General features: G+C 48.7%; 1 protein-coding gene across 1 annotated transcript in view; it reads left to right on the top strand.

The window, feature by feature from the left end:
- Positions 1 to 22,367, top strand: part of LOC140411415 (protein eyes shut homolog) — a 214,823-nt gene that overhangs the window by 60,511 nt on the left and 131,945 nt on the right. Inside the window, exon 2 of the mRNA XM_072500523.1 lies at positions 16,353 to 16,523. Within this exon, the coding sequence (XP_072356624.1) occupies positions 16,353 to 16,523 (171 nt within the window). The remainder of the gene's footprint in view (positions 1 to 16,352; positions 16,524 to 22,367) is intronic.

The raw sequence follows: 22,367 nt of genomic DNA, 5'->3' as shown, positions 1-22,367 counted from the left end.
TTGTCTGGTCTTTGTACTGTAGGATGTTGCCTGGACTGGAATATTTTACTGATGAAGAAAGACTTGGATTGTTTTCTTTACAACAGAGGGGACTGAAGGCAGACCTAATTGAAATGTAAGTTGTGGGAGGTGGTCAGGAGGTTGTGTTAGAAAGAACAGGAAGACTCAGTTCCTTGTGGCTGAGGCGTTCATAAACAGAGATTTAGGGGAAATCTTTTCATCGAGAGGGTAGGGGCGGTCAGGACCATGCTGTCTGAATGGGTAGTAGATGCAGAAACCTTCAGAACATTTTTAAAACTATCTGGATTTCCACTTGAAATGCCATAACCTACTCGAAAGTGGGATCAGACTAAATGGTTATTGGTCAGCCAGCAAGGCACAATGGACTGAATTATTTTTGTGTGTTGCAAATTTCTATGATTCTATGATAGTTTTATGAAGCTGAGAGTACATTGATGGTCATATGATGAATGTAATGAACTTATTGAAGAAATGGACCATAAAGTAACTTGGCCTCGGACAGTAGTGATTCCAAAATCCTAGAATGTGTCCTCAGCAATGTAATTCGCAGTCTTCAAAAACTTATTGCAGTCTAGGGATGAATTATCCATTCTTAAAAGTTATAGGCTAATCTCATCAGGTCCAGTTGGCCACTAAGCTTGCATGTAAGCCTGGGGCGGGATTCTCCCCTACCCGGCAGGGCGGGCGGTCCCGGTGCCGAGGGGTGGCGTGAACCACTCCGGTGTCGGGCCGCCCGGAAGGTGAGGAATCCACCGCATCTTCAGGGGCTAGGCCAGCGCTGGCTGTGTTGACGATGTGCCAACCGGCGCGGAAGGGCCTCTGCCGGCTGGCACGAGTTGCCGCATGCGCGGGAGCACCAGCATGTACTGGCGTCACCCCAGCGCATGCGCAGGGGGGGTTCATCTCCGCACGGGTCATCGCAGACTGTTACACCAGCCGGCGCGGAGGAGTAGAGTGCCCCCACGGCACAGGCCCGCCCGCGGATCGGAGGGCTCCGATCGCAGGCCAGGTCACCATGGGGGCATCCCCCGGGGCCAGATCCCCGCACGCTCCCCGAGGACCCCGGCGGCCGCCCGCAGAGTCAGGTCCTGCCGGTAAGTACCTGTCGTAACATACGCCGGCAGGACTGGCTGAAAACGGGCGGCCACTCGGCCCATCGCGGGCCGGATAATCGCCAGGGGGGCCGCTGCCAGCAGCCCCCGACCGGCACGGTGCAATTCCCACCCCCGCCAAATCCCCGGCGCCGGCGAATTCGGCAACCGGCAGGGTGGGATTTACGCCGCCCCCCCCCCCCCCCCCCCCCCCCAATCCTCCGATCCAGCGGGAGGTCGGAGAATCCCGCCCCTGATCTCCCAGTTGTGTCACTACTGCATCCTTGCAGATAGTTTTGTTGGAGACTAAAATGCCTTATTGATTAAGCTCTAAGAGTTGTAAATTTGATTTAGGAGATGTGCTTGATTAAAAGAATGACTGCTGCAAGGGGCAAGGCTTTTTTCTTCCCTCTTGGTAACATTCACTTAAGCCCACAGCCTGTGAGTGAGATAACAGAGGCACAAGGTCAGAGGAGCTGAAGGTCAGTAGAAATGGCAGGAGTGTGAAGAAAAGCTAAATCTTGTTCCTCTTCTTAGCACAACAGCTGCTCATAAAGGTGATATTTTCTCCTTTTTCTTTATTCACGTTTTAATTTATATGTAATTCCATAACATTTACCACCTATTCTGTGCCACTGGTCTATGTCTGTGTTTATACTCCACACGTACTTCCTCCCGCCTTATTGTAGTATTTGGGGCTGTCAGGGTTAATGTGGGACTGGGAAAGCAGTAGCTCTCACATTATAGAGAGTCACATGAGAGTAGTTGAGTGTAGTGGTGAGCCCGGTAAAAGTTGGCATGAAGACAGCACATAGTCAGGACTGTATCCTGCAAATATGTATATGTGTTATTTATAAACAGTTATTGTTTAACCATGCAAGCCTCTAGATCTTTTTTTGAGACAATTTACAACATGACATAACCGTCTTTATTGGCCCCTAATTGAGGCTTCTCTTCACCTCCCAGTACCACCCACAGTCCTCTAACAAGTGACCAAACAAGCAAACTGCATCAGCCTTGGCTTCTTATCGCTGCTATGGCGAAGCTGGGTGCTTGGTGCTACACCACAAGGTTTACTTTTCCTGAGGACACCTGCATATGCAAATACACCAAAGAGCTTGTATTTATACCAGTGCCTGTTATGACCTCTGACGGTCCCAAAGTGCTTTACAACCAATGAGTTTGAAATGTAGCCACTGTTGCAATGCAGAAAATGCAACAGCCAATTTGTGGACACCAAGCTCCCACAAATAACAATGGGGTAACACCAGATAATCTGTCGGCAGACAGTAAATACTGGCCCGAGCCACCATGGAGATCTCCCTTGCTCTTCTGCAGAATATTCCAATGGAATCTTTTTCCTCCACTTGACAGAGCTCAGCTTCATGTCTTAAAGACAGCACCTCTGACAGGGCAGCACTTGTCCAGTATTGCACTGCAGTGTCAGCTTGGGTGACCTACTGAAGGCTTTCTGATTTAGAGCCGAGAGTGCTACGCTCGGAGCCAAACCTAACACCGACGGACACCCTCAGGCTAAGGTAGTCAAATGTGGCCAATTGCAGAGTAAATATTCTCTTTTGAGCAGAATCTTAGGCATAGTCTCTGTCATAATATACACATCAGTATATGATGGTGCAGAGACACGCACTGACTGACACACTGCAAGACCAATCAACACACACAACACAGCAGCCAATCACCAGTTAGGGCTCGGTCACTATGAAGACAGAGGGCACCAGTTTTCCCGCTCTTTCGGGATGCAGCCTCTGAGAGAGACAGAGCCCGCAGTCAGTAGCACAAACATCCACCATGTGCTAGCAGTATAGGCTGGTCAGGTTAGGCATAGGTCTTCAGTCAATCTAACATAGTGTCGACCCACAGTGCAAGTATGTTTAACAGCTCTTAGTTAAATAAAATAGAGTTGTACTATTACAAGTGTTGGTAGCTTGACTATGTTACTGCTCAGGTAAATGCAGTCTCCACAGATCCAGAGTACCCAACACATCAGTCTCAGGTAAGGGGTCGGCCACTTTAAGACTGTGATGAGGATACATTTCTTCACACAGAGAGTTGTGAATATTTGCAGTACCCTACCTGAGGAGACTGTGGATGATGTTTTTCTTATTTCTTATGAGCAATATCTTCAGGAGACGTCAGATGGCAGCCAGCCAAAATCCCGCTCCAACCCATTGGCCGCCATGTCGAAACAGGGAGAAAGCTATTGAACATGAAAAGAAAACCAACAATTATCTGGTCAAATACATAGTAATAATCATAGAATTTACAGTGCAGAAGGAGGCCATTCGATCCATCGGGTCTGCACCGGCCCTTAGAAAGAGCACCTTACTTAAGCCCACACCTCTATGCTATACCCGTAACCCCACTTAACCTTTTTGGACACGAAGGGCAGTTTAGCATGGCCAATCCACCTAAGCTGCACACCTTTGGACTGTGGGAGGAAACTGGAGCACCCGGAGGAAACCCACGTAAGCCCGGGGCGAACGTGCAGTCTTGCACAGACAGTGACCCAACCCAGGAATCGAACCTGGGACCCTGGAGCTGTGAAGCAACAGTGCTAACCACTGTGTAATCTTGCCGCCCACAACAACAATAACTTATATTTCTATAGCACCTTTCACAAATGCAACGTCCTCAGGCACCTCACAGGATCGTTATGAAACAATGTATGACACCAAACTACATAAGGAGATATTGGGCAGGATTCTCCAATCATCGGGCTATGTCCCCACGCCAGCGTAAAATTGCAGGCGTTTCACTCTGGACTTTGCTTAAGAAAGCCAAGAGTGATTCTCCTACCTGCAGGGGGTTAGCAGGGCCCCGTAGTGCTCCTTGCAGCTCTGGCTGTGGATACGGGACCCTGCACTTCCGGTCAGGAGTCCGCACATGCGCACGGCGGTGGCCTGCGGCGTCCTCCCCGTGCAACATGGCGGACTCGCACTACGGATCATGATGAACGAAGTAGGTCCCCCCGAAATTGCACGCACCTGCGGATTGATGTCGCCCGATCGCTTGCCTGGCCATCTGTGAGGCCCCCCCCCAGGTGAAGGATCCCCCCCCCGCCCTCTACCAGTATGGCCCCGGACTAAGTCCGCAGCCACCACCGGCCATTCCCGACAGGCAAAACATGGTTAGAACCACGCTAGAGGGAACTCGGCTAGTTTTCTTGGGAGGATCGCCTCTGTCAATGACCCCCTACGAACGCTGCATAGAGCGGTGTCGGACCGGATTTCGTCGTTGACGCCCATTCTCCGCCCCCGCGCCGATCGCGATTTCGCCGCGGAAACTTGGAGAATTTAGCCCCCTGGGTCTGATGACCAAAATATTGATCAAAAAGAAAATTATGAAGAAGTCTCTTAAAGGAGGAAAGTGAGGTGGAGAGATAGAGAGATTTAGGGAGGAAATTCAGAGCTCGGGGGCTAGACAACTGAAGGCATGGTCACTAAAGCTAGTGCAACGAGTGCAATTAAATTTGGGGATGTCAGAATTGGAGGAATGCTGTGGGGCTGTGGGGCTGGAGAACCTATCAGAGATCAGAGCTAGGAAGAGGTGAAGCCATGGAGGGATTTGAAAACAAGGATAAGAATTTAAAAATCAAAACTGATTGATCGGTTGCCAGTGTAGCTCAGTGGGCACAGAGGTGATGGGAGAACGGGACTCGCTGTGAGCTTAGACATGGGCAGCAAAGGTTTGGATAATGGCAGGTTTAGTGAGGACAGTGGGAGACCAACCAGGACCAATCAAATCCCGGTAAGTTGAGTCTGTGGATGACGTTACTCCTATTCCTAATGAGCAATGACTTCAGGAAAAGTTGGCTGCTAGCTAGTGAATTTGGCCGATGTTGTGAAGGGAGAAATAGGCGGTCTCAGTAACAGTAAGACTATAAAATTGCAACCTCACCTCGACACCAATGTTACAAACAGACTGAGACCATGGGGAGAAATGGAGTCTTAGCTAGGGAACAGAGTTTGGAGCAGGGATAGAATAAAATGGATTCAACCTTCCCAATATAAGGAGAGGAAAATTCTGAATGGATAAGCAGTCTGATAACTCAGCAGCTATGGAGGACTTGAACAGGTTGGTGAGGTAGAGCTGGGTGTCATCGATGTACATGTGAAAACTATTGCTATGCTTTTAGATGGTGTTGACAAGGGGAAAGATGTAGGTGTGATGCAGGATGGGGGCCAAGGATAAATCCTGGGAGGTTTCTTCATGGAAAATGTGCCAAAAAGATCACAGACTTCGATCAGTACAAGGTATAACTGCAGAAACGGAACTTTGTCAGTCAAGATGTTGAAATGTCTATCATGTGATAGTCCCTGATTTAGTGGGTTGGTTTTCCATCGCAATATGTACGGTGTTCTCTGCTCTGAACATTTCATTCTTTTAACATGCAGCCAAGGAAAGTTTGATTTGGTTTAACCTGACTTTATTTTGTGTGAAAATGCAATCAGATTACTATGCTGCTGGACTGCACTGTAAACCGAGGAGAGCACTGAATCATAGAATCACGGAGACTGGCCCTTTGGCCCAAACTGGTCCATGCCAACCAAAAAGCCCATCTAAGCTAACCCCATTTACCTGCATTTGGCCCCTATCACTCTGAACCTTTCCTGTCAATTAATCTGTCCAAATGCCTTTGAAATGTTGTCAATGTTCCTGCCTCAACCATTTCCTCCGGCAGCTCATTCCACATACGTACCACCCTCTGTGTAAAAGTTGCTCCTCAGGATCCCATTAATTCTTTCCCCTCTTAACTTAATCCTATGCCCTCCAGTTCTCGATTCCCCAACCCTTGGGAAACGACTGAGTGCATTCACCCTATTCATGCCTCTTGTTCTCAGCAGGTCCGGCAGCATTGGTAGGGAGAGAAAAGAGCTAACGTTTCGAGGATTGTTATCACCAAGGAGGTAGTGATGGGCAAGCTAATGGGGCTAAAGGTAGACAAGTCTCCTGGACCTGATGGAATGCATCCCAGAGTGCTAAAATAGATGGCAAGGGAAATTGCAAATGCACTAGTGATAATTTACCAAAATTCACTCGACTCTGGGGTGGTCCCGGCGGATTGGAAATTAGCAAACGTGACACCACTGTTTAAAAAAGGAGGTAGGCAGAAAGCGGGTAATTATAGGCCAGTTAGCTTAACTTCGGTAGTAGGGAAGATGCTGGAATCTATCATCAAGGAAGAAATAGCGAGGCATCTGGATGGAAATTGTCCCATTGGGCAGACGCAGCATGGGTTCATAAAGGGCAGGTCGTGCCTAACTAATTTAGTGGAATGTTTTGAGGACATTAACAGTGCAGTAGATAACGGGGAGCCAATGGATGTGGTATATCTGGATTTCCAGAAAGCCTTTGACAAGGCGTCACACAAAAGGTTGCTGCATAAGATAAAGATGCATGGCATTAAGGGGAAAGTAGTAGCATGGATAGAGGATTGGTTAATTAATAGGAAGCAAAGAGTGGGGATTAATGGGTGTTTCTCTGGTTGGCAATCAGTAGCTAGTGGTGTCCCTCAGGGATCAGTGTTGGGCCCACAACTGTTCACAATTTACATAGATGATTTGGGGTTGGGGACCAAGGGCAATGTGTCCAAGTTTGCAGACGACACTAAGATAAGTGGTGAAGCAAAAAGTGCAGAGGATACTGGAAGTCTGCAGAGGGATTTGGATAGGCTAAGTGAATGGGCTAGGGTCTGGCAGATGGAATACAATGTTGCCAAATGTGAGGTTATCCATTTTGGGAGGAATAACAGCAAAAGGGATTATTATTTAAATTATAAAATATTAAAACATGCTGCTGTGCAGAGAGACCGGGGTGTGCTAGCAAAATCGCAAAAAGTTGGTTCACAGGTGCAACAGGTGATTAAGAAGGGAAATGGAATTTTGTCCTTCATTGCTAGAGGGATGGAGTTTAAGACTAGGGAGGTTCTGCTGCAATTGTATAAGGTGTTAGTGAGGCCACACCTGGAGTATTGTGTTCAGTTTTGGTCTCCTTACTTGAGAAAGGACGTACTGGCACTGGAGGGTGTGCAGAGGAGATTCACTAGGTTAATCCCAGAGCTGAAGGGGTTGGATTACGAGGAGAGGTTGAGTAGACTGGGACTGTACTCGTTGGAATTTAGAAGGATGAGGGGGGATCTTATAGAAACATATAAGATTATGAAGGGAATAGATAGGATAGATGCGGGCAGGTTGTTTCCACTGGCGGGTGAAAGCAGAACTAGGGGGCATAGCCTCAAAATAAGGGGAAGTAGATTTAGGACTGAGTTTAGGAGGAACTTCTTCACCCAAAGGGTTGTGAATCTATGGAATTCCTTGCCCAGTGAAGCAGTAGAGGCTCCTTCATTAAATGTTTTAAAGATAAAGATAGATAGTTTTTTGAAGATTAAAGGGATTAAGGGTTATGGTGTTCGGGCCGGAAAGTGGAGCTGAGTCCACAAAAGATCAGCCATGATCTCATTGAATGGTGGAGCAGGCTCGAGGGGCCAGGTGGCCTACTCCCGCTCCTAGTTCTTATGTTCTTATGAGTCCAGATGACCCTTTGTCAAAGGGTCTGGATAAGAAACCTGGATAAGAAACTGACTGAGTGACAGGAAACAGAGAGCACTGATGAATGGTGTTTATTCAGATTGGAGCACTGGAGTACAATGTCCAATTCTGGGCACTATGGGCGGGATTCTCTGATCCTGACGGCGTAATGGGCGCTGGGTTATGCGCGCATGCGCAGTGGGTCCAGCGCGAACCCGCGCTTGCGCAGTCCCACCGGCGCAATTTCCGCACATGCGCGGTGTCTTCCTTGTCCACGCCGGCCCCGACCCAACATGGCGCAAGAGTACAGGCGCCGGTGTGGAAAAAAGGAGGCTGGCCCGCCTATCGGTGGGGCCCGATCGCGGGCCAGGCCACATTTGAGGCCCCCCCTGGGGTCGGGCCCCCCCCCCCCCCCCAAAGGCCGCCCCCGGACCCTTCAACGCCGAGGCCCCGCCGGCTAGGAGCAGGTTAGAACGGCGCCGGCGGGACTCGATTTCTTTTTTACGTCCGGTCGTCCCGTTCGGGCTGGAAAATTGGCGGATAATTGCGAGGGGGGCCGCGTGGAGCGTCCCTGACCGGCGCCGCGCCGACCCCAATGGCAGCGATTCTCCGCAGTGCCCCGGCGTCGGTGCGGTGTGGCGTGATTCACGCAGCCCGCCGCCGATTCTCCAACACGGCGCGGTGTCGGAGAATCCCGACCCATATTTGTGGAAAGATGTGAAGCAATTGGAGAGAGTACAGAGGATATTCACAAGAATAATTTCAGGGATAAAGAACTGAAGCCATGAGGGTAGACTGGAGAGATTGGATCTGTTTGCCATAGGGAAAAGAAAGCTGAATGGAGACACCTCGTCTTTTTGGATCTCAATGTGACCCAGACTATCTACACACCCTTCTCCAGACTCAACATCCACCAATTCCTTCTCTTTGGTGAATCCTGATGCAAAGTATTCATTTAGTACCTCACCCATTTCTCTGGCTCCACACATAGATTCCCTCCCCTGTCCTTCAGTGGGCCAATCCTTTCCCTGGCTACCCTCTTGCTTCTTATGTACGTGCAAAAAGTCTTGGGATTTTACTTCACCCTATTTGCCAATGACGTTTCGTGACCCCTTTTAGTCCTTGCTTAAGTTCCTTCCTATTTTCCTTATATTCCACACAGGCTTTGTCTGTTCCCAGCTTTCTAGCCTTGACAAATGCCTCCTTTTTCTTTTTGACGAGGCCTACAATATCTTTCGTTATCTAAGGTTCCTGAAACTTGCCATATTTATCCTTCTTCCTCACAGGAACATGCCGGTCCTGAATTCCTTTCAACTGACATTTGAAAGCCTCCCACATGTCAGATGTTGATTTACCCTCAAACATCCGCCCCCAATCTAGGTTCTTCAGTACCCGCCTAATATTGTTATAATTAGCCTTCCCCCAATTTAGCACATTCACTCTAGGACCACACTTATCCTTGTCCACCAGCACTTACTGAATTGTGGTCACTGTTCCAGAAATGCTCCCCTACTGAAACTTCTATCACCTGGCCGGGCTCATTCCCCAATACCAGGCCCAGTACAGCCACTTCCCTAGTTGGACGATCTACATATTGTTTTAAGAAGCCCTCCTGGATGCTCCTTACAAACTCTGCCCCATCCAAGCCCCCAGCACGAAGTGAGTCCAAGTCAATATTGGAGAAGATAAAGTCTCCCATCACAACAACCCTGTTGCTTTTACTCCTTTCCAAAATCTGTCGATCTATCTGCTCATCTATCTCCCACTTTGTGACTGCACCCTTCTTATTCCTGATCTCTACCCATAAGCCTCGCTGCCCTCTGAGGTATCCTCGTTCAATACAGCTGTGATATTCTCCCTAACCCGTAGCGCAACTCCTTCATCCCTTTTGCATCCCCCTCTTTTCCGCTTGGAACGTCTAAATCCTGAAAGCTGCCAATCCTGTCCCTCCCTCAACCAGGTCTCTGTAACAGCAACAACATCATAGTTCCAAGTGCTAATCCAAGCTCTATAGGTTCATCTGCCTTACTTGTTATACTTCTTGCATTAAAACAAATGCACTTCATAGAAAATAGAACATTACAGCGCAGTACAGGCCCTTTGGCCCTCGATGTTGCGCCGACCTGTGAAACCACTCTAACGCCCATCTACACTATTCCCTTATCGGCCATATGTCTATCCAATGACCATCTGAATGCCCTTAGTGTTGGCGAGTCCACTACTGTTGCAGGCAGGGCAATCCACGCCCTTACTACTCTCTGAGTAAAGAACCTACCTCTGACATCTGTCCTATATCTATCTTCCCTCAATTTAAAGTTATGTCCCCTCGTGCCAGACATCACCATCCGAGGAAAAAGGCTCTCACTGTCCACCCGATCTAATCCTCTGATCATCTTGTATGCCTCAATTAAGTCACCTCTTAACCTTCTTCTCTCTAACGAAAACAGCCTCAAGTCCCTCAGCCTTCCCTCATAAGATCTTCCCTCCATGTCAGGCAACATTCTGGTAAATCTCCTCTGCACCCTTTCCAATGCTTCCACATCCTTCCGATAATGCGGCGACCAGAATTGCACACAATACTCCAAATGCGGCCGCACCAGAGTTTTGTACAGCTGCAACATGACCTCATGGCTCCGAAACTCAATCCCTCTACCAATAAAAGCTAACACACCGTACACCTTCTTAACAACCCTCTCAACCTGGGTGGCAACTTTCAAGGATCTATGTACATGGACACCGAGGTCTCTGCTCATCCACACTACCAAGAATCTTACCATTAGCCCAGTACTCTGTCTTCCTGTTATTCCTTCCAAAATGAATCACCTCACACTGCATTAAACTCCATTTGCCACCTCTCAGCCCAGCACTGCAGCTTATCTATGTCCGCACTGTCCACAACTCCACCGACTTTAGTGTCATCTGCAAATTTACTCACCCATCCTTCTACGCCCTCCTCCAGGTCATTTATAAAAATGACAAACAGCAGTGGCCCCAAAACAGATCCACTAGTAACTGGACTCCAGTCTGAACATTTCCCATCAACCACCACCCTTTGTCTTCATCCAGCTAGCCAATTTCTGATCCAAACTGCGAAATCATCCTGAATCCCATACCTCCCTATTTTCTGCAGTAGCCTACCGTGGGGAACCTTATCAAACGCTTTACTGAAATCCATATACACCACATCAACTGCTTTACCCTCATCCACCTGTTTGGTCACCTTTTCAAAGAATTCAATAAGGTTTGTGAGGCATGACCTACCCTTCACAAATTATTCCTTTCCAGGTGATTATACATCCTATCTCTTATCAACCTTTCCAAGATTTTGCCCACAACAGAAATCTATAGTTACCGGGGTTGTCTCTACTCCCCTTCTTGACAAGGGGACAACATTTGCTGTCCTCCAGTCTTCTGGCACTATTCCTGTAGACAAAGATGACTTAAAGATCAAAGCCAAAGGCTCAGCAATCTTCTCCCTAGCTTCCCAGAGAATCCTAGGATAAATCCCATCCGGCCCAGGGGACTTATCTATTTTCACATTTTCCAGAATTGCTAACACCTCCTCCTTATGAACCTCAAGCCCTTCTAGTCTAGTAGCCTGAATCTCAGGATTCTCCTCGACAACATTGTCTTTTTCCTGTGTGAATACTGACGAAAGATATTCATTTAGTCACCAGTCCTGCTGTTTACAGCAACATCTCCCTGTCTGCTCTTCCTCAGAGCCATACTGGCCCTATTCCCTAATTCTCCCTCAATTTTTTCACCTTCTGACCTATTGCTCCGGTACCCACCCCGGATGGGGTCCATGTACACAGATCCCTCAAAGTTGCCACCCAGGTTGATAGGGTTGTTAAGAAGGCGATGGTGTGTTGGTTTTCATTAACAGGGGGATTGAGTTTAAGGGATATGAGGTTTTGCTGCAGCTTTATAAAACCCTAGTTAGACCCCACACTTGGAACATTGTGTCCAGTTCTGGTCGCCTCATTATAGGAAGGATGTGGATGCTTTGGAGAGGGTACAGAGGAGATTTACCAGGATGCTGCCTGGACTGGAGGGCATGGCTTATGAAGAAAGTTTGAGGGAGCGAGGGCTTTTCTCACTGGAGCGAAGAAGGCAGAGAGGTGACTTGATAGAGATGTACAAGGTGATGAGAGGCATGGATAGAGTGGGTAGCCAGAGACTTTTCCCCCAGGGTGGAAATGGCTGTCATAAGGGGACATCATTTTAGGTGAATGGAGGACGGTATAGGGGAGATGTCAGAGGTAGGTTCTTTACAGAGAGAGTGGTGGGTGTGTTGAATGCACTGCCAGCAGAAGTGGTGGAGTCAGAGTCATTAGGGACATTTAAGCGGCTCTTAGACAGGCACATGGACAGCAGTAATTTGAAGGGGTGTAGGTTAGGTTGATCTTAGATTAGGATAAATGGTTGGCACAATATCGTGGACTGAAGGGCCTGTACTGTGCTGTACTGTTCTATGTTCTATGTTCTAAAAAGGGAGACAGGTGAAGCAGAGGAGAAGGATTCCCCACCAGTGCACGGATTCATGGACCAGAAGTGGTCTGAAAAGGAGAGATTGTTGGTCGAAGACGGGAGTGGTTGCAGCACCGGAGAATATGGCGGAGGATCAGGGACTGAAATTTCCGGCCCAGTGGTCAACGGAGCAACTGGTGGCCTTTCTCCAGGAGAGCTTTGCTAATCCCTGGATCCGATTAAGACGGGGTTGATCGTGTGGAGCAGAGATTTGAAGCCCAGGGCCATGCAATTTAGAAGGTGGAAGAGGTGGTTGCTGAGCACGATGAGTAACTTGCCATGATGGCGGTGGAGATAGGGCTGATGAAGGAACATCAGAAGAGGGTGCAAGTGAAAGTGGAGGATTTGGAGAACAGATAATGCAGGCAGAATCTGAGGATTGTTGGCCTCCCGGAGGGCAGCGAGCAATCGGACGCAGGGACTTTTGTGGTGCGTATGTTCGAGAAGCTGCTGGTGTAGTTGCGTTTGTTCGATCCTTGGTGGTAGACAGGGTGCACAAAGCGCTGATGAGGTAGCCGCTGAGGAATGAGCCGCCGAGGGCGATGGTGGTAAGAATGGCCGAATGGCCTTCTGCACTGTAAATTCTATGATCTAAATTCTATGATCTATGAATGCACCAGTTCTTGGACAAAGAAGAGATCTTGAGGTGGGCCAGGCAGATGAGGAGCTGCATATGGGAAGGTAAGGAGCTGCATATTTGCCAGGATTTGGGTGCGGAACTGGCCAAAAGACGGGCGAGTTTCAACAAGGTAAAATCAGCCCTCTTTAAGAAGGGGGTGAAGTTCGGCATGCTGTACCCAGCACGGTTGTGGGTCACTTATGAGGGCCAGGAACATTATTTCAGATCGGCAGATGAGGCGATGAACTTTGTTAAGGGCAGGGGACTGGCATGTGAAGGTGGACATTGATCTTAAGTTGTGTTCTTTATATGCTACAAAATTTCCTTTCTCTTTGGTTTTTGTATATATTGTTTTGCACTAGGTTTTGGGCCATTGCTCAGTCTTGTTTGTGGGTTAACTTTGTTCTTAATGGGGGATGATGGGTGGAATTTCTTCTTTGTGTTTGTTGGGGATTATGATGTTTTGCATATGTATGGTCGAGTGCGGGGGGGAGGGAGATCAGTGGGGGTTGGGGAGCTTGGCGTCATGGGCGGGGGCTAGCAGGGCAGGCTAGCTCAAGGAAGCGCAGTGGGGGGTGAGCAGGTGATAAGCTTATGGGGGGGGTTGGGATTGTTATTTTGTTCTGGGGGGGAGGGAGGTATTGATCTGCTGACAGGAGAGGGACTGGCGCTTGGAGATAAGTTGGGGATCGATGACGGTGGGCGCCCGGTGGGCCTCAGGAGGTGCGAGACGCGAGTTGGAGGCTGGCCTAGGAAGGGTGATGGTTGATCGGTGGGGGGGGGGGGGGGGGGGGGGGCAGGGGGGGAGGTGTCCCCCGACCAGGCTGATCACATGGAACATGAGATGGCTGAATGGTCCGGTCAAGAGGGCTCGTGTGTTCGCACATTTGAAGAGTTTAAAGGCGGATGTGGCAGTGCTACAGGAGTCACACCTGAGGGTAGTGGATCAGACAAGGCTGAGGAAGGGGTGGGTTGAGCAGGTATTCCATTCGGGTCTCGACTCTAAAACTAGGGGGGGGAGCGATTTTGATCAATACGCGGGTGTCATTTGAGGTAGGGAGCATAGTGGCGGACTCGGGGGTATAGGTACGTTATGGTGAGTGGGAAGCTGGAGGGAATGCCGGTGGTATTAGTGAATATCTATGCACCAAACTGGGACGACGTGGAGTTTATGAGGCGGGTGTTTGGGAAGATCCCGGACTTGGACTCACATAGGCTGATCATTGGTTGGGGAGGGGGGGTGGGGGGACATGACACTTTAATACGGTTTCGGAGGTGGCAGAGAGCAGGTATTGAGAGGCTGGGGGATCTGTTTATCGACGGGAGCTTTCCTTGTTTGGAAGATTTGAAGGAGGAGTTTGAATTGCCGGGAGGGAATGGGTTTCGCTATCTGCAGGTGAGAGATTTTTCACAAAGGCAGGTTTCGACGTTTCCGCTTCTACCTCCCCAGGGGATACAGGATAAGGTAGTTTTTAAAACGGGGGTGGGGGAGGGGAAGGTCTCAGAAATGTATAAAGAGCTTGTAAGTGGGAGGGAACCCAGATAGGGGAAGTGCAGCGCAAGTGGGAAGATGAGCTGGGTAAGGAGCCAGAGGCAGGTCTGTGGAAGGATGCTCTGAGCAGAGTCGACACGTCCGCATCATGTGCCAGGCTCAGCCTGATACAATTCAAGGCGGTTTTCCGGGCACACATGACGGTGATCCGGATGAGCAGGTTTTTTCGGGTAGATGTGTGAGGTGTGCAGGAGGGCCCGCAAATCATGTCCACATGATTTGGGCATGTCCGAAGCTTAGAGGATTCTGGCAGGGATTTGCCGGTGTCATGTCCACGGTGTTAGAAACTAGGGTGGCGCTGAGTCCAGAGGTGGCGATCTTTGGAGTGTCGGAAGACCCTGAGTTCAGGGGGCGAAAGAGGCTGACGTTTGGGCCTTTGCCTCTCTGTTAGCCCAGAGGCGGATCCTATTAGCGTGCAGGGACCCGGAGCCTCCAAAATCAGACGTATGAGTTAGCGACATGGCTGGGATTCTCTGGCTTGTGAAAATTAAGTTCGCCCTGAGAGGATCAATGTTAGGGTTCATCCGGAGGTGGCAGCCGTTTGTCAACTTCTTTGGGGAAAACTAAACTGTTAGCAGACACAATAAAGTGGGGGCAGGGGGAGTTAGGTTTCTTTAGGCGGGATCAGCGAGAGGAGATGGAGGGACTTAAGAATTGTGTGTATAAGCTATGTTGGCGGGGTATGGTTGGGGAAGGTGTTACGTACTGAATGATGTTTACATTTGTATTTCTATCTATTTTTGTTATAAAACCATAAATGCCTTAATAAAATATTTGTTCAAAAAAAAGGGGGTTAAAGTGATCTGAGGGTTTTATTTTTCACCCAGAGCTTGATTGGAGTCTGGAGCACACTTCCTGAGAGTGTGGTGGTGCACTGTAAAGATTCTGTGATTTTGTTAAAGTCAAACTCCAGAGACGCCTGAGCACAAGGTTTGAGTTGGTGCATCCGATGCAGTTCTGAGGGAATGCAGCGTGGTCTCAAATGTCATCATTCGAATGAGAATTTAAATTGAGGTCTCGTTTGTCCTCTCAAGGGCATGTATGGGATCACATGGTGCCTTCTGAAGAAGAGCAGGAGGATTCTGTTTAATATTCTGGCCAATATTTATTCCTCGATCCATTCCACAAAAACCAGCTTATTTAATCAACATTGTGGGGTCCAGAAAAATTCCAATAAAAATATTTAAACAAAAACATTGTGGGGTCCATCTATGTACAAACTTGCTGCCATGCTTCCTATATTAAAACAATGAATATACTTCAAAATGTAATTCATTGGATTAAGAAATGTTTTGGAAGTCCTTGTTACGACTGAGGAAATTGAAGATAGGTCATTATTACTCCTAAGTTACGAAGCAATAGTTTCTGCAAAAGTAAAGTGAATGTCACAGATTTCACACTTCTTTGCCCACCAGTGAGAAGACATAATTGATGAGGGAAATTTTCAATCTGAATATAGTTTGGAACTAGTAGCGAATTTCTCCAGGGACTCGGTTCAATTCCAGCCTCGGGTAACTGTCTGTGTCGAGTTTGCACTTTCTCCCTGTGTCTGCGTGGGTTTCTCCGGGTGCTCCGGTTTCCTCCCACGGTCCAAAGATGCGCAGGTTAGGTGGATTGGCCATGCTAAATTGCCCCTTAGTGTCAAAAAGGTTAGGTGGGGTTACTGGGTTACGGGGATAGGATGGAGGTGTGGGCTTAAGTAGGGTGCTCTTTCCAAGTGCCGGTGCAGACTCGATGGGCCAAATGGTCTCCTTCTGCACTGTAGGGATTCTATAATTCTATGATACATAAAATAATATGAACTTGTGGGTTTTCCAAATAGGTGGCTATTGTCACAAAATAATTGATTTTAGACTGAGATTATCTTCAACTGTGAAATTGGACGAGGAATGGAAAACTGTGTCCGTACACTTGTGTTTTATGTTTTGCGATGCTGTATTTTTATTCAAATACTGTAGCCAGATTGTAACCCACTGCTTCTTCCATTCCAGATGTCACACTGTTTTTCCCATCGTTCAATGGAAATGCTTACATAGAACTTCCTTCACTTACTACAATATTGAGAAGGGATACAGGCGTTGATATTGGAACAAGAGTAGACACAGAGGTGATGATGTACCTAACAATAAAAACAGCCTCTTCCACTGGAACCATTCTTTACAGTGAGTATTAGCGATGCTTGAAATGAGGGATGCTGCCCTTTCAGGTGGTGTGGTTGGAATAATAGAATGATAATAATAATGTACTGATGGAGTTAGATGAAGTAGATGGGGGGAGGCTCTTGTAGAATATAAACACTGTTTTGGTCAAATGTTCTGTCTCTATGTTGTACCAATTCAATGAGTGCCATCTTTTGCCCTGTAACCAATTCAGGCATTCTGCACTCCCCTGTCCCACACTCTCCAGTACTTGTTGTGTTCCATCACTCCCAACATGGGATCATCAGGGCTGTAGGTGGAGATCAGTGTACCAAGATATCAATAATGAATATGCATAGGCAGATCGTCCATCTGTTGTTCTCCTTTTGAGGATAGATGAAATAATTGAGCAGAAACATTCCAAAGGAAATTTGCAGTTTGTAAGGCAGTTTGTATTGTAGAAGCAGATTTGATGGGCCAAATGGCCTATTTTCATACTGTGGGTTCTTATGTCCTGCCTCAATTCAGTGTTGGAGCAGATACAAAAGGAATATAATTAGAGGAAGAGAAAAGTATCCATGACTTTTAGCTGGCTCCTATTCAAATGTGAGATGATGGAATATATGATAGAATTGCAAATATCAGAATATAAAGAAATTTAAATCATTTATAACCTCTGTGCAACTTTAGAGCACTTAATTTTAAGCAGCAAGGGGCAATTGCAAACTTTTACATGCTAAATCTCTGTTTAATTCAATGGATACCTCAGATCTAATTCATCTCAGACACTTTCTCTTTAGGATAATTGTCTCTTTGTAATAAATGATGTCAAATCATTTCAGTCATTGCTACCCATTGATCTTCACATGCTCTTACAAGATGTACTATTATCCTTGTGATAGCTTACCCATGGAGAGTCTCTCCTTGTGGATTCTGCAAAAACTGGAGTGAGGCAGCTGCATAATGGTATTGTCACTGGATGGGTAAGACAGAGACCCAGGGTAATGCTCCAGTGATCTGGGTTCAAATCCCACCATGGCAGCTGTTGGAATTTGTATTCAATAAAAATCTGTCATTCAGGGAAGGAAATCTGCTGCCCTTACCTAATCTGGCGTGTACGTGACTCCAGACCCACAGCAATGTGGTTGACTCTTAACTGCCCTCTGAAATGGCCGAGCAAGAGTTCAAGGACAATTAGAAATGGGCAAAAAGTGCTCGCCCAGCCACTGCTGTCCCACATCCAATGAATGAAAAAGCATTGCATGCGATTCAACCCACTGCGTTGCGTCCGGCGTGGATCAGGAAAGCCCAAAATCGAGATTCGCGCCAGGCGCGATCCATTTTGCGATTCAGCCGACCGCCCTCGAGGGCGAGTTCTGAATCGCGTCCCAAAATGTCAAGAATATCATTAACACTCATTTGCATTCATTTTAGTCTCATTAACAAGATTGAAGTCAAATGCAGCAGCCTCTCAGGAATTACCTGACTCACCAGCGGGAAGTTACGGGAGTGTTGTTTAGTGCTCTTTTACAAAAACGTGAAGCTGGCGCAGTGGCTACCGAGGGGAAGTGAGGAGATGGGTTGCCATTTCCATTTTCTGGCATGCAGCGCAAAGACACCAGAGTTGATGCCCCAGTGCTCGGAGGGGGTGGAGACCCCTCAGGGACTTGGGCTTGGTCAGGGGACTGAAGCGTTACAGGCCGGGGTTGCCGCTGGGCAGGGGGGGGGTGAGGGGATTTTTTTTGTGAGGCCTTTAGTGATCTCTGTATATCAATATACATGATCAATATGTGTAATGGTAGCACAGTCAATTAAACACGAGAGGTCTCACTATCAGAACCGATATTAATGGTTTTCCCACTCTTTCTGATGACAGTGTGTATCAGGCGTGCAGAGAGAACAGTCATAGCAAAGCTGGAGAGAGAAGAAGTTATGTGTTAGCAAAGTATTGTATTGTATAATTTAATTAGTTATCTCTACAAGTGTTTCTTTATTTACTAATTGAGTATTAAGTGAAAGAACTCACGATATTTATTTATATTACTCAATAAATTAGTTTATATTTAAAAGAAGACTATGACTCATTTCAACAACTCGGCTGGTTCAAGAGAGTAATATGTGTGTTACGTAAGGTAATATAACAAGGCCTTTACAACATCTTTAAATATTGTGGTGACCCATAACTTCTCGAGCATCTCCCACACCTATCCTCTACCCCGAAAAATTTACTGAGCCGTGCTCCGGTCATATGCACCCTGTGTAAAACCTTGAATTGTATCAAGCTTAACCGGGCGCACGAGGACGACGAGTTTACCCTACGTAGGGCATCAGCCCACAGCCCCTCCTCAATCTCGTCCCCCAGCTCTTCTTCCCATTTCCCCTTCAGCTCATCCACCATGATCTCCCCCTCGTCCCTCATTTCCCTGTATATATCCGACACCCTACCATCCCCCACCCATGTCCCTGAGATCATTCTATCCTGAACCTCCTGCGTCGGGAGCTGCGGGTATTCCCTCACCTGTTGCCTCGCAAAAGCCCTCAGTTGCATGTACCGAAATGCATTCCCTTGGGGCAACCCATATTTTTCCGTCAGCGCTCCCAGACTCGCAAACGTCCCGTCTATGAACAGATCTCTCAGTTGCACAACCCCAGCTCTTTGCCATGCTCCAAATCACCCATCCATTTTCCCCGGGACAAACCTATGGTTATTTCTTATCGGGGACCGCACCGAGGCTCCCGTCCTTCCCCTATGTCGTCTCTACTGCCCCCAAATTTTTAGTGTTGCCACCACCACTGGACTTGTGGTGTATTTCTTCGGGGAGAACGGCAACGGCGCCGTCACCATTGCTTGTAGGCTGGTTCCCTTGCAGGACGCCATCTCCAATCTCTTCCACGCTGCTCCCTCCCCTTCTCCCATCCACTTACACACCATTGAGATATTGGCGGCCCAGTAGTATTCACTTAGGCTCGGTAGTGCCAGCCCCCCCCCCCCCTATCCCTGCAACGCTGCAAGAACCCCCTCCTCACTCTCGGGGTCTTCCCGGCCCACACAAAACTCATGACACTTTTCTCAATTCTCTTGAAAAAAGCCTTCGTGACCATCACCGGAAGGCACTGAAACACAAAGAGGAATCTCGGGAGGACTACCATTTTGACCGCCTGCACCCTACCCACCAGTGACAGGGGCACCATGTCCCATCTCTTAAAGTCCTCCTCCATCTGTTCCGCCAATCTTGTTAAATTAAGCCGGTGTGATGTTCCCCAACTCCTGGCTATCTGAATCCCTAAGTACCGGAAATCTCTTGCTACCTTCCTCAGCGGTAAGTCATCTATTCCCCTGCTCTGCTCCCCCGGATGCACCACAAACAAATTCAATTTGTACCCCGAAAATTCCCCAAACTCCCTGAGTGTCTGCATTAGCTCAGGCATCCCCTCCACTGGGTCCGCAACATACAGCAATAAATCATCTGCATACAAGGATACCCGGTGTTCTTCTCCTCCCCTGAGCACTCCCCTCCACTTCCTGGAGCCCCTCAGTGCTATGGCCAGGGGCTCAATCGCCAATGCAAACAGTAACGGAGACAGGGGACACTTCGTCCCTCTATGAAGACGGAAGTAATCAGACCTCTGTCTGTTCATGACCACGCCCGCCACCGGGGCCCTATACAGCAGCTGTACCCATCCGATATACCCTTCGCCAAAACCAAATCTCCTCAGCACCTCCCACAGATAATCCCACTCCACTCTGTCGAATGCTTTCTCGGCGTCCATCGCCACCACTATCTCCGCCTCCCCCTCTGGTGAGGGCATCATCATTACCCCTAGCAACCTCCGTATGTTCGTGTTCAGCTGTCTCCCCTTAACGAACCCAGTTTGATCCTCGTGGACCACCCCCGGGACACAGTCCTCTATCCTCGTCGCCATCACCTTGGCCAGGAGCTTAGCGTCTACATTTAAAAGGGAAATGGGCCTGTAGGACCCACACTGCAGCGGGTCTTTTTCCTTCTTCAAAAGGAGCGATATCGTTGCCTCCGACATAGTCGGGGGCAGCTGCCCCCTTTCCCTAGCCTCATTAAAGGTTCTCGTCAAAAGCGGGGCCAGTAAGTCCATATACTTCCTATAAAATTCCACCGGGTATCCGTCCGGTCCCGGGGCCTTCCCCGCCTGCATGCTCCCAATCCCTTTTACCACCTCCTCCATCTCAATCTGTGCTCCCAGTCCCGCCCTCTCCTGCTCCTCCACCTTAGGGAATTCCAGCTTATCCAAGAAACACATCATTCCCTCCTTCCCTTCCGGGGGCTGAGCCTTATATAACCTCTCATAAAATGCCTTGAACACCCCGTTCACTCTCTCCGCTCCCCGTTCCATCTCTCCCTCCTCATCTCTCACCCCACCTATCTCCCTCGCTGCTCCCCTCTTCCTCAATTGGTGGGCCAGTAGCCAACTTGCCTTCTCTCCATACTCATACTGTACACCCTGTGCCCTCCTCCACTGTGCCTTACCCGTGGTCAGCAGGTCAAATTCTACATGTAGCCTTTGTCTTTCCCTGTACAGTCCCTCCTCCGGTGCCTCCGTATATTGCCTGTCCACCCTCAAAAGTTTTTTCAGCAATCGCTCCCTTTCTTTACCCTCTTGCTTGCCTTTATGTGCTCTTATGGATATCAGTTCCCCTCTAACTACCGCCTTCAACGCCTCCCAGACCACTCGCACCTGAACCTCTCCATTGTCATTAAGCTCCAAGTACCTTTCAATGCACCCCCTCACTCTTAGACATACCCCCTCATCCGCCAATAAGCCCATATCCATTCTCCAGAGTGGGTGCTGTTCTTTTTCCTCTCCTGCCTCCAGGTCTACCCAATGTGGAGCCTGGTCCGAAATAGCTATGGCCGTATATTCCGTCCCTGTCACCTTCGGAATCAGTGCCCTTCCCAAGACAAAAAAGTCTATCCGTAAGTATACTTTGTGGACATGGGAGAAAAATGAGAACTCCTTACTCCTAGGCCTACTAAATCTCCAGTGGTCTACCCCTCCCATCTGCTCCATGAAGTCCTTGAGCACCCTGGTCGCTGCCGGCCTCCTCCCGGTCCTGGACCTCGATCTGTCCTGCCCTGGATCAAGCACCGTATTGAAGCCTCCCCCCATTACCAACTTTCCCGCCTCCAGGTCCGGGATACGTCCCAACATACGCCTCATAAAATTTGCATCATCCCAGTTCGGGGCATATACGTTCACCAGAACCACCGCCTCCCCTTGCAATCTGCCACTCACCATCACATATCTACCCCCACTATCTGCCACTATGGTCTTTGCCTCAAACAGTACCCGTTTCCCCACTAAGATAGCCACCCCCCTGTTCTTCGCATTCAAACCCGAATGAAACACCTGCCCTCACCTGTCTGACCTGGTCTATCAGTTTCAGATGCGTCTCCTGCAACATAATCACATCTGCCTTTAATTTCTTTAGGTGTGCGAGTACCCGTGCCCTTTTAATCGGCCCGTTCAGCCCTCTCACGTTCCACATGATCAGCCGGGTTGGGGGGCTCTTTACCCCCCCCCCCCCCTTGTCGACTAGCCATCCCCTTTTTTAACCCAGCTCCTCACCCGGTTCCCACGTACCCGTGTATCCCCCCGACGGCGCCCTCCCGCCCCGACCACCCCACCCCATAACAGCTCCCCGTCTGCTTAGCAGCAGCAACCCAGTTAACCCCCCCTCCCCCCCTCCGCTAGATTCCTTTCTAGCGTAGTTGCACCCCCCATGTTGCTCCCAGAAGTCAGCGAACTCTGGCTGACCTCGGCTTCCCCCCTTGTCCTCGGCCCCCACTGTGCGAGGCCCCCTCCTTCCTGCGTCCCTGTTCCCGCCATAATTAC

This window comes from Scyliorhinus torazame, chromosome 4 (genome assembly GCF_047496885.1).
Source record: "Scyliorhinus torazame isolate Kashiwa2021f chromosome 4, sScyTor2.1, whole genome shotgun sequence".
Taxonomy (NCBI): Eukaryota; Metazoa; Chordata; class Chondrichthyes; order Carcharhiniformes; family Scyliorhinidae; genus Scyliorhinus; species Scyliorhinus torazame.
This window is presented reverse-complemented; position numbering and strand designations above follow the sequence as displayed.